The sequence below is a fragment of the Chelon labrosus genome (assembly GCF_963514085.1).
Source record: "Chelon labrosus genome assembly, chromosome: 8".
NCBI lineage: Eukaryota > Metazoa > Chordata > Actinopteri > Mugiliformes > Mugilidae > Chelon > Chelon labrosus.
The window spans coordinates 22,535,388-22,548,539 of record NC_140358.1 but is presented as its reverse complement, the minus strand read 5'-3'; the positions used below and the strand labels follow the sequence as shown (position 1 = coordinate 22,548,539).

The 13,152-nt window shown below is 43.0% G+C and overlaps 1 protein-coding gene across 2 annotated transcripts; it reads right to left on the bottom strand.

Annotated features, from left to right (window-relative positions):
• Nucleotides 1–387: 387 nt before the first annotated feature.
• Nucleotides 388–11,613, bottom strand: irf2b (interferon regulatory factor 2b). 2 transcript variants are annotated; one of them, XM_084549765.1, is made up of 9 exons: nucleotides 11,340–11,613; nucleotides 9,690–9,782; nucleotides 9,495–9,594; nucleotides 8,308–8,484; nucleotides 8,138–8,184; nucleotides 7,062–7,185; nucleotides 6,667–6,819; nucleotides 5,671–5,708; nucleotides 388–4,886 (listed from the first exon to the last, which is right to left on the bottom strand). In XM_084549765.1, the coding sequence occupies exons 2-9, from the start codon at nucleotides 9,774–9,776 to the stop codon at nucleotides 4,620–4,622; spliced, it is 993 nt and encodes a 330-aa protein (XP_084405891.1). In that variant the 5' UTR covers nucleotides 9,777–9,782; nucleotides 11,340–11,613; the 3' UTR covers nucleotides 388–4,619. The 2 variants fall into 2 exon arrangements, with proteins under 2 accessions (XP_084405891.1, XP_084405892.1); XM_084549766.1 differs by having other exon boundaries at nucleotides 393–4,886; nucleotides 7,062–7,182; nucleotides 11,340–11,612.
• Between the last annotated feature and the right edge of the window lie 1,539 nt (nucleotides 11,614–13,152).

The following is a 13,152-nucleotide window of genomic DNA, read 5'->3' as shown; positions in this document are numbered from 1 at the left end:
CCTCAACGTAAGCCATTAAACGGGTATGTGAATGTAAAGCGCTTTGAAGAAAAATCCATTTAAGCTAAGCTAAAGTTTTGTGCTAACATGGTGCTTTCCCTCTAGAAATGACAGCATGAGATTTTACTTAGTTTTTGCTACAAAAAGGAGCAGATTCAGCTGCATTGGATAAAGTATGCCTTTGTCGATTCCAATATTTGAAGAACAGGGAATAGAAAGAAGAGTAGGGACTTTCTGCGATGACTGTTGCTGCTGCTTGTGGTCCAAGAGATTAAAGTGGAGCGGGGGGGGGGGGGGAAGGAGACATAGGGACACAAAGGAGCTAGTGAGAGAACGTCAAATGCAGATGATATACCATATTAAAAGACAGGCTGCTTAGACATGACTAATGGCATGCGGTTGCCAGTTGTCAGGGCGACTTGGCAGCCCTCCACCGAGGCCCCTGAGACAAACAGGAAGTAGAGTGAGAACTGAGAACAACAACTGAAACTGAAACAGCAGTTAGTGCTCCGGTTAAACTGAACGAGGTGAGCGTCAAAGTGTGAAACAAGAGAACATCTGCAACTCTTGACAAAAAGCAAAACCACACACGTATTTTCCACTCAGCGCGAACGCACACACACACACACACACACTGCTTGTTGTACAGTCATTACATGTACTAACTTGCACACGTCAGCGGCAAACCTTTAACTCTTATCTCGGGCCTGAGTTCTAGCCCAACTCTGGCTTCACTTTTTCCAAGCAGCAGCGGCAGCAGCAGCAGCAACAACAACACGGCCTCGTTTTGGAGGACTTTGTTTTTACTGGACGTCTTTATCTTAACAGCTACACGTTAACAAGTTTCTCTTGGGTGACTGAGAAGCCATAAAGCTGGACTCTGATCTTTCTGGGTGCATAAGACAACCCCTAACCCTGACACTGATTATACAGGTGATTAAATGATGTGTACACACCTCGGGGATAAATACAAAAACAGTCTTTATTCAGATTTACATGTTGATTCACATGTAGTTTTCTTAATGTACACAGGATAAACAGTGATGTGTTGTGGAAAACCTCTTGGTGCATGGTGAGAAGCAGACCAATGATCAGCTTTTTGTTATGTGCTAAGCAAAAGAAAGAGAGAGAGAGAGAGAGAGAGAGAGAGACCTGTTTCAACTCATCAGTGATTCAGTGGCTCTGAATCGCAAAGAAAAAGTTGGAAAACATCAACCAACTGCATGATAGTATCACTGTAATATTATCCTTAACTATATCTCAACTTTCACTGTTGACATTTAGTCATAATGACATCCCTTTTACACACATAACAAAGCAGAAATCAACTATGTAAAAGTGCACTTTAGTTCTTTGCTGAGTATCTTTATGATATCCTGCTCGGGCTTTTTCCTTTTTTTTTTTTTTTTAAGGCAATGAAAATGAGGGAAAAGTCTGAATATCTGATTATCAGACCCCGATGTCTTGATCATTTGGAACTTCGCTTAAAACGTTTAAAAACACAAAATTAAATTGAAATATGCCCTGGTGCAACGGCCTGGGAAGACGCTCTATGTATGTATTTATTTATCTTAATTTGAATATCCCAGACAGCACTTCATTTGGCACGTTTAAACAATTCATGGTTATTACACTAAGAGAGGATGTTACCACGGTAACACATGGCAAAGATTTACAAAAAAAAAAAAAAAAAAAAGGTAAATGCTGCTTTCAGACACAAAGCTATTTGTGCTGCCGAGTTCAGCGCACCGTTCGCCACAGAGCAGAGTCTGAGTGGACGATCGCAAAACTTCCAAGTCACAAATAATCTTCCTTTAAATTAGTGGAGAAAGTCTTTCGAGCCATAAACAGGGAAAGGCAACGTTTACTGCCTTCAGCAACATGTCAGCCAATGTGGAGGGAAAAGTGTCATATATGGGGCAATGAAACACGAGTGCGGTTCGCGTTTTTGTTGCGTCGCCCACCGTTTTTATCAGAAGTTCTCCAATTTGGTGACGTTAAACTGCGACAGATGTACACAAGAAGGTCAACCATGTGCGGTACAACCTTAAAAGTAAAACGCAAAATTTGATTGGGACAGCAGGGACGATGATGATTTACCGAGTTGAACTTTGACCGCCGCATGCGCCCAGCAACAAACCGCTGCGTTGAGTCTGAAAGCCTCTTTTACACGGACAGAATAAACAGGAAGGTGTCTGTCACGGCTGTTGACAAGGTTATTTGTATAGACTGCGTTCATCTAAACCCATGTATTGCGGCTTTTCCATAATGAACTATGACGAACTTTAACTACAAAGAAAGTTTGAAGCGGCCTGTCACCATGAGTTTGTGGCGCTCTAAGGCATAAATGGAAGAAATGGTTACAGCCGTACTAACACAAACCCCTTAGAAGCAGTGAGAATCTCAATAAATTCACCACGATCGTTTGGTGTGCGTCCAGTGTTCAGTTTTCTAGGGGTTTGGTTCGACAACGTTGCTGATTCCTACCGACTCTACTGATTTCCTGCAGGAACTTTTAGAGCTGTTCCAGTGGAGCTCTACTGACTGTGCTTTAGTCTGCTAGCTGCCAACAATCCTACCATACCGGTCATACACTCCTCACAGTTTATAACTGAGCGGGCAGTGATTCTCGAGAGGACGTAATATAAACACTTTGTGTTGCACTTCATTATTCAAATTTTATGAGGTCAAAACAAAGGTTCTCTCTCTATATATATATATATTTGTAGAGAGGGAGATGTGAATCGGGTGGAGCTGCAGGCTACTGTCTTCTATCAGGAGGAATGAAGAGGTGGATGTGATAACACCTGTGCACTGAAGTCAGCGGGGACATTTTGCGCTGGGGACAGAAGACTGTAAAAACAAAGTGTGTCTTCACAAACAACCACCTCTCCTCGCTAAAGCCCAAACAGTTCCCTGTCCTTTGTTAAACTTCTCACTTTACATGTCTTTTTTTTTTTTTTTCCTTTTTCCAAGAATGAACCTTTTTGAAAACATGAGACTCGATCGTCTCTTCCTAGAACACGAAAAAGCCGCAATAGAAATTCTGCGTTACTAAAGTAGTAACCAGGTCCAGATCCTCAAGTGGTGACCACTTCTTCTTTCCTCCACGCTTCCTACAACGCCGTCGACTACTCTCAGCCACCTCACTGATATTCCTAACGGCTACGTACATGTGTCACTAGCAGACTAAAGCACAGGTAGTTTGAATCCAGCCACGCTATCAAAGGCACACATAATCAATAAAGCTTTTATCTCCCCCCCATCACACACACACACATACATACACACACACGCCAGTGCTGTCCGTAAGGTGCTGAAGCGGCTTGCAGGCATACATACATATGAGCTATATACATTATTAACACCAGGAGGCAAAGGAGAGGAGAAGACATGATTACATTGTTCACAGTCTGTCAGTCTGTCTGTCAGTTCATCCGTGTGTGTTGGTGAATACATTGTCCTGAGGTTTCCAGACAGACAGACAGAGACACACACACACACACACACATAAACACACACACACAAGCCTGCTTTCCACTGTGGGGCCGACCAGGGCTTAATGAAAGTTAGAACTTTCCACTGATAAAACATCGTTCCTTTGATTCTTGTTGTAACTTACTGCCGACTGAGCCGCGTTGAGATTAAATTAAGTTTTCTCCGCCTTCGAACGCAGATAGTAGGAACACACCGTCTTTGTTCTGTCCATGCGTTCCCAGCGAATCATCGCACGGCGACACTCGAGCAGACGTTACTGTCAGACACTTGTAAAGTGGTCCTGATGGAGACTAAATGCGAATGAAGACTGTGCAGCTTAAAAAAAAAAATAAAAAAAAATCACATCACAACCTGTGATATGCTCAGATTGCATATATTAAAAAATAAATGTATTCATCTGCAGAACAAAAGTGGTGATAATCTCCCATCGAGGAGCAGGAAAAATGATCAACCAGTGACACGTGGATGACTGAGGAACAAAGCGCCAGACTATACCCCAAAAACGGACATATATCTGAGAACGTGTGTGTGTCACCGTGTACGGTCCACTTTATTTCAGTACTGCACGTGGACGGTCTGCAAACCCTGCTAGACGCGGAGGGAGCATGACGCCGACGTCACACAGGCCAATGCAGGAACACTAAACTTACTTTAAGTGCTCGCCACTCGTCGGGCTTTTCAAACCAACAGAGAACTGGTTCTGTTCAGAAACAACAACAGACTGGTTCTACACGCCTGTCTGGTAGGTGGTGGAAGGTCAGCTAAACCGGGCCTTCACCAACTCCTTCAACAGGTGCGTTCTCTTTGAGTTTCCAAGGAGTTTCAAGCCACTGCTAAAGCTCAGCAGCTCTCCGTGTCCACTCGCGATGCCAACGTCGTCACGACTGGCATCTGGTTCTGAACCAGAACTGAATTGTTCTCTGTTAGTCAAAAAGTGAATGTACTGAAAAAATAGTCAGCAAAGGGAAAACATAACGGCCCAGGCAGACGTTACAATAAATCAAAGGTTTGGATGTTGCACCTTTTAAGGCCCCACATGGCCCTGATGGAGAAAACAAACATTCTCTGTCATTCCTATGCCCTGGAGGCAGTGATGGTACTCCCTCATCTGAGGTCAGAGGTCAGGAGGGTGTAACATCGGAAGTTTTCATAATGACACTTGCGCGCATCTCGTGGGTGTGGCCGGCCGCCGTGGAAACGAGAGAGTTTTGGCTGTAGGTCGGCGTCCAGCTGTCAGTGTAGCTGATGAGAGGGGCGGGGTCTCGCGTGCTGGTCACCCTGAAGTTGGGCTTGCTCGGGCTGACGAAGGTGTCCATGCCGGGGAGAGAACACGTGGGAATCCTGAGAACTGATGTGTTGTAGTCGCGCTTCCAGGCTGCACCTAAACCCTGTTTAAACAAAAAAAAAAAAAAAAGGAGAAGAAGAAGATGGTAACACAACCGCATGAATTAAAAAAAAAAAAGAACAGTGCAAAGGTTGTGGCTAATATTTGACGTACGTTGTGGTAAAATTGCTTTGGATTACGTTGTTAATACAACACCAACCACACAACAGATTATCTTTAAACAGGTGTCTGATAAACCACTCCGCTGCACTTTCTTTGTGTCTTGTTATTAATCACAACAAACTTTCCACAATACGGTTTAAATCTGAGTTTCAACATAACAACGTGGTTAAGAAGACGTATATACTGTTATAGTGCTGCCTACTGCTAGGTAGGTACTAGTGTAAGCTGTGTGTATGGGCATGCGAACTGTGGGTATAATGAAACCGCAAAGGACAACCTCAAATCAAACTGTTAATGTTTGACGGCATCAGTTCCTGACTAGGCCCTCCCTTTTCTCACTCTCTCGCAACATTACAGGAAGGAACACACACACACACACACACACACACACACACACAAACCTCTACTTCTAACCTTAACCCTAAAACAAAGTCTTAACCCTTTGAACAACCATTTGAAGCGCTGTCAGAAAGTGGAGACAAACTGTTCCCAAAATGTCCTCGGAGCCATACTGGTGCTCACGAAGACTGTACATACACTTGCTGTTTCAGCAGTAAGGTTGAAACAGGTAAAAACCTGTTCACCTGAAAGTCATATTAGTGATTAGTGATTCAGTCGCCACTCTCTCACTCTCTCTCTCTCTCTCTCTCAGGTGTAGGACTAACCTCTTTGATGTCTTCTGTATCGCTGTCTGTGTCACTGTCTGTAGAAATATAAAACACACACACATATTCACATTAACCCACATTCAGAAAGTGGCAAACTGTAAATCATACTGATAAGGATTAAGAGAGATAACAGAGCAACCAGTTGCACAAGGTGGCATGATTAAAGTTACGGGCTAATAAGTTGACAATAAGGGACACATGAAGCGGCTTCAGTTTGTATCCTGACTCTTCCAAGTAATGATACTGTGTCTGGAGAGGAGTATGAAGCAGAAGTAGCTGTATAAAGGTAGATGCTCAAGCGTGAACCAGCTCAGCCAGCTCAGCCTGAACGACTGGCTGAATGACTGATACAGAGCAACAACAAAAGCACATCTCAGGGTGGCAATGAAACGCCTGAGTATCAAGAAATACTCAAACATCGCCGTGTTTAACTTGTAGCGGGCCGTAGATGTGTTTAACAGAAGTAGCAAAGCAATCCTTTCTTCTTCTTTTTTTTTTTGAACTCATGAGCTTTAAGCCTTCACTTTGACATTATAGATATAGATCTATTACACAACCCTGCCCCGGTGAAGTGAGTCGAGCTGCGTTCATGGCTGTTCTCTGTCTTACGCTGGTTATTTTATCACATTCGTCTGATTTCCCCACACATCTGCTTAAGATTTATATCTGGTGACAGTCACTACCTTCCTCCATCATCAGCGTTACAGATATTAACAGTTCACCGGGTCACTGTCTGAATCACTTTTTTTTCGGTTGGTTCAATCAAAAGCTAAAAACTGTTTCAAGCTTGGGAGTCAGAAAAAAAAAAAAACACCACTGGCTGTTGTCTAGTAAGAAGCTGTTAAATTCTAACCACTACAATCTAAATAAAGGTAACTGCGGTCAAATCTACTCAGAATAGCCGCCTCGACACGCCCGTTCCCCTGTAACTAGCCTACTTATGCTTCATCTCATAGCACAGTGTGGTTAAGACACGATGTGTGTTGGTCTCACCGCAGCATGAGGACACGGGAGAGATCTGGAGTGGGTACGAGTGGGAGGAGCTGACGGTCTGCTCCTCGTTCTCAGTGGTCACTTCAATCGTTTGACAGACGAACGGCAGCTGCTCGCTGGTGATCACGTGGTCTTCTACGGAACTGTGGATGGCTTGAGATGGACACACAGGATCCATTATGACGGTTTACTTTAATGCAAGAACATCATCTAAATATCGGAAAGTGTCTAGCAGGATATGTACATATGAATAATCTAAATGTATGGCTCTCTTAACCTGTAACAATCTAACAAAAGGTGCTATGCAAATAAATTTGCTATGCGAAAACCAGGGACAGGTCACACACACACACATCTCAACGGCGTAACAGCAAAAGAAGACGGCGGCGAGATACCTGGTGCGCTGTCAGCCACCGTTAGCTCCACTGCTTCCTGCTTGATGGCTTCGTGTTTGGTATAATCGATAGGTCCAGCATTAGCTTCAGCAAGAGTCCTGTCTGGAGACGGAGGAGCTACCTGCTGGTCAGAAAGGAAGGAAGAAGAAGACGTAGATGGTCATTGGTGTAGTTAATTGTTCATGCAGTCTACAGGGCATACGTTCATCCCAGTAAGACTGACAACCAATAAGATTGGAGTTTATCTTAAATGTAGTAATGACATTTTAAGTCTGATGCTGGAGGAACTGTGAGACAACGGCCAGTATGTAGCAACAGAGAGCACTTGGTACACTTTTCCGAGTAAGATCAAACCAGGATAAAAATCTAATATTTGAAGAATTTCAGGCATGTAAACACACACAAATGAAACTGGCCGAACTGTCCTAAGCTAACTTGCCAAATATTACACAAGCATGCTCGTTCGCTCCTAAACACGTCACAAAAAGAGTCTGTGTCTCGCCGTTTCTGTTCATCTAGTCCTCTGTTTAGCAGCAGAGCCAGCGCTGAGGTTTTCTGATTTAATACTTAGTACTTTTAGAAAGTTAGGACATCCTGTATGTTGTTAACTAAATGAATGTTTGTGTTCCTGTTTGTGTTCCAGCCAATTCCTTCACCTCATTATAAATTTACATACAGCAGTGACTGCTTTAACATGCCCACAGTTTGCCGAGAAGGAACCAAAGGGAAAGGTTGGTTATTGTGGTTATTCTCTGGTAAATGTCTGTGTCAAGTTGGGACTGGATCCAGAGTCGATCTGCCACTAAGATAATCTGGCAGCCACTCAAGGCCGAGCAAAATTACCAGAAGTGTTTTTCTCCTTCTTGGCAAGAACAAAGGCAGCAAACATTTCTCAGAAAACTACATCTGTGATGCCAAATATGTCACCAAACTTGCCAGAAGGAGTAGCTGTTTATACGCCGAAAAGTTCAAATGAAATGCCTTAGGAGAGAAATCAGAAACATTCGTTTGTGGCGTCATTATTTCCACTACTGTATTCTGCCATGCGAGAGAACAGCTTTCATGTGTTCATCTACCTCTTTATTTCCCCTGGGCTTTCCCTCCTTGTCTGTCTTCTTCTTTCCTAAATGGACACAAAGAGAAATCGTTTATTAAAACCAAGTGTTTTAATGCAGTAAATATGCAAATATAAATAAATTTCAGGATAAACGATGACGGAGTTCGTCGCCACGGCAGCAGCACTCACCTTTCTTCAAGCTTCTCTCAGTGGAGGAGAGCATTTTATAGACTCTGAAGGCATTAGTTCCCTTTTTGATGCTTTTGTCCTTCACCTCCTCGATGTCTGGCAGACTGTTCATGGCACAACGGAAGTTGGCCTTCCATGTCTTTGGATCTGGACGGTCTACGCCTGGCTGGTATTTACCTGAACAGCAAGAGAGAGAGAGAGAAAAAGTGTATAATCTCTTTTTACGATCATCACAATTCCTCGCAATGATCTACGGCGCTACCGGTATTACTAGTGTGCATGCATCATCTTGACTGAAAACATATTTGTATTACTAAGATTCAACATGAAGACAAACAAACAGTTTTCTTTGCACAGTCTTGTTATGACAAATCTTTTTTTTTTTTTTTTTTTTTTAAATCATTTCAGTATCTGTCTGAGGTAACAAAATGATGAGTAAGCCGATTAGTCACCGGTGAAATTAAATGAAAGTTGTTGCTTTTACAATATTATGAAATCAAAAGATCCAGGTTTGTGTACATAATCCGTCTCCCTGTAGTTATCTCTCCGACAGACACAAAGGGTGGCGCAACATTCAACCCGAGTGACGGCGTTGCACAGACAACACTGTTTGGATCTGTGGGACGAGGTTAAAAAGAAAAAACCTGACACGTATTGCCACAGAGAACGCAAACAGAGATCTTTGGGACTGACAGCCACTTGAAGACTGTACGATCAGGTCATTTATTTGTCATTAAACCACTCGTTGCAGGTAAATACTGGTTTCTCCTGCTTTCCAGATACTTAAAATGTAGAACTGAAAACAAAGCAGCATTTCCTGTTCACAATTTCCGCATGAATGAGTGTGAAAATTAATGCAAAACATATTCTACGTCATACGGAAAAATCCTTTTGTGAACGTGGGGGGACATCCCAAGAATAAAGATGTGTTTTCATACAGTTTCTTCTTTACTAATGTGGCAAAAGTTCAGACACAGAACCAGTGTGTGCCGTCTAAGTTACCTTAAAGAAACCTCCCTGGCCTAACTGCGTATCATACTCCTATAACTACAACAAAAATGTGTATATCAAACGTTTCTTTGATTTGTGGCAGATAACTGGTGTGGTGTGTGTGGCACATCTGAAAATGAAAACCGCCGAAAAAGGAGAAGCAGTGAGAGTTTACTGTAGTTAAATCTGTGCATTACCAGTGTGTATGGCCCATCTCATGAAGAGGGGAGCGTCTTTCTCCAGGTCCCAGCCGTGACGCGCGGCGTGCATCCACGGGATCTGGAAGATCCTCTTTTCCTGCAGACATTTACATTTGGTCAGCTCTTCGACCACACCGCACCACAAGAGTGTTGTTCTGTGTGTGTTTGTGTGCCAGCCCAGCGGACGCTTACTTTGTTGACCCATTTCAGTCCCGGAATCTGACAGGAATTGATCTGCTCCTCCAGCCATGGCCGCATCCTCATCCTCTCTACTGGCATTGTGGCCTATGAACACACACAAATACTTATTAGCAACAACAACAGCTGCATGTGGGACCACTTATATTAAAACCTAACATTTTTTTTTCCCCATTAAAAACAAATATGGCATGTCACAACAATAAACTTGGCTGTAATTAACACAGGGGGAACATTTCAAACTCTGAAACACGTGGTCTACTCCGCCTCCTCCTCACTGCAACAGGAAGCAGACACAACTATTTTTTTTCTTCATCTTTTGTGAGCGATTAAGGAGACAATGAATCACTTTTGTCTGTCGTTGTAAAGATAAAACCCCAGCCCTTGTTCGCTGTTTTAAGATCTAGCAAAGAACAGGCGCCACAAATCACCGTTGGCAAATAAAACTGTCACGGTGGTCGACTCCTATCCTCAGACCCATGTTTGCCTTCTTTATTTTTTGTAGGAAATATTTTATAACACACACACTCAAACACACACACACACACAAAAAAGGAACAGAAAAACAGACAGCGTGCTAACGTAAAAGGAAATAAGCCCAGCATTTAAAAGCCAGGGTTAGTATCCCTGCAGCCTGATCAAAGTCCGGTGGGCCTGACACTCCCTGCAACACTGCACTGTGTGCCAACAGGCCGCCGCCGCCGCCGCCGCCGCCGCCGCCGCCTGACGTGAGACTGAGCTCCCCAACAGGTCAAACAGGGTGACATGGCAGAGAATCAAACACAAAATATCATCCCTTCTTTATGAGCAAAGCACGGCGGAAACTTCCAGCTGCATCCGGCCTGCTGTTTCATTAATATGTACTGTGGGATTAACCAGAATACAATGTGATAATTAAACATGTTAATAGGGAATGCATTAAAAGGAGTGTTACATGTGGTAGTCATTAAATTAATTTCAAAATTTCGAGTTATAATAGTGTATAGTAGGTTTTTTTGTGTTCCTGATTGCACAATGAGGAAAATGTAATATCCTGGTTTAAAAAAATGAATTAAAAAGTGGATAAACTGTTAAAGTTAAAAAATGCCAGGTGATATTAACTATTTTTTTCTCATAAACATACAAATATGTTATTCAATGCTTACCAAACAACGCTTCAACATGTCATCTATTTAATGCAGGTTAAATGAGATGCAGCACGAGACCTTAACGTCTCCTTCACGAACGAGTTTTAAAAAAATAACGGTTAGAACTAACGTCTACAAAACGGTCGCCCCCCCCTTCACGCTGGACATGGGGTTAGCAGAAGAGTTCAAAGCTGTAGCCGCATTAGCTAAACCTTTCGAGAGGTTGGCAGCGTGTTTATTTGGGAGTAAAGTCTGGTTTAGTAACAGGGGTCAGGTCGAAAGTTAACAGCGGTCTGTTTGTCCGCCGCCTGCCAGCGAGCCGAACGAAAAACACGACGGAGCCTAAAGTGAAAATAAATCCCGTACGTAGTCAACGAAGGCAGAGAAAAACTGCAAGTACTACTTTCACTTAGGCAAGCGAGCTCGGGATCCGTCACGTCGTCCTGTTAGGAAGTCTGTGCGGTTGGCGAGCGCTAGTCAGTTCAACGGCTGTAATATGCGGAAATAAAAACGTTACCTGTTCAGTTTGGACGGCCTGTGGCCTCACAGTCCTGCCGTCGGGAGTCACAAGCGCGGCCGAAGTTGGCCCAAGTTAAATTGTTCGAGGCTTTAAGTCTGGGGTGACAGCAAAAAAAAAAAAAAAAAAAAGGAAAGTGTGGCCGTCGTTTATTTCTGTTTCTGCGCCCAGACCGAAAGCAAAACAACGGCTGCTTCGGGAAGTGGGGGCTCGAGCTGGAAATCCCCCTCCTGCTCTCGTGCTCTCGCTTTGGGTCGGAGTCGAGCGGCGTCGCGGAAGTCTCTTGGCCGCGTGCGCGCTCCCAACAACAACCCGCCGCGAAGATGGCTCACTCCGCTCCTATTTCTTGGTACCATAAAAAAAAATCCGAGAGAAAGCTTTAAGTAGATATTAATTTTCGTTTACTTTTGTGAACTTTGTATTTTCAACTGCGGCCTTTGGACTAATGTTAGCTCAAGCACCCTGAAAATAATTTAAACATTTGATTTTAACATCTACTTACATATTTGAATATGCGTGAGGTGTACGTTTTGCATTGTGATTAATAAATAATCTCCTCCTCTACAAAGCTAAAATAACACTTCCCTATAGTGCAAATATGACTCTTTCCTGTTTAATAAACCCATACGTACCCAAAGTTCAAGTCCAAACGAACGCATGTTTAAAATAAAATACAAAAAATATATAAAATAACTCTAGATGTGAATGGTTGTCTTAAAAGAAAACATAGACGATCTTCGAGCTGGATTTCATTTTCACTTCCTCTATCTGCCCTCCTCCCCTCTCCCCTCCGCCCCTACGCATCCTCCCTTTTCTGTTCATCTGCTGCTGGAAATGAAACCAGAAACTTTGCACAAGCGTGTGCAGCCCTGTGTGTGTGTGTGTGTGTGTGTGTCTATATGTGTACATATGTGACAAACTGAAAACACCACCTGCAGTTGTTCAGAAAGTGCACCTTTTCATTTTGTTTTCCAATAAGCTGAAATGGTGCGCCGGATTCAAAACTAAACCAAAGTGCATTTTTATATCTGACACATGGTCTCATTTCAAGATGAATCGAAACTGGGTGTTGCAGTTTCATATGACAGTGTTCAAAAGATTATGAAATGCTACTGTAATCAGCCAATTAAAATTATGTCAGTGTAATGTTTTTGTATTGAGTCCAAATTTAAAACGAAGCTGGATACCCTGTAGTTTTAAAGCCACTTGAAATACACATGAATGCATTAACAGCAGCCTTTCAAACTTTAACATCTGGGTAACTGATTCTTTTTCACGTACAGTCTTCCTTTTTTACGCTAAAGAGAAAATAGGTTTTGGGAAATACAGGAACAGAAAATACTATGTCTGAAAAGCGGTGTTCGTTACAGCTCTTAAAGACATGTGCAGTGTGTCAGGTCGCAGGTCTGTGTGCCAGCTCTGCATAAGGTCAGGGTTATCTCTCTCAGATATGCAGGCTGCAGCCGAGCCCGGGGAGGGGTCCGATAAACCAACTGAGAAAAAGCTTCTTATGCAACGGCAAGAAGCTGCTGTTATCAACATATTCATATTCTACAGCATGCACATACATAATGTGCAGTGTTGGGGCTTGTAAATTACTTAAATCGCATCAAGAGTCAGATATGACACCAGACTTGTCTAATAGAAAACCTCACTTGGCTGTAATTTGATGTGACCGTTCCAAATTCACCGTCGTGTGCTGTATGGGTTAAGCTGAGCCTCAGTTTCAGTTCCTGCAGTCGTGTGCTGTAAATGTGAAAGACTGCTGATTCATAAACACCACACAGAACTACAAGTGATGTCTCTCTAGCTT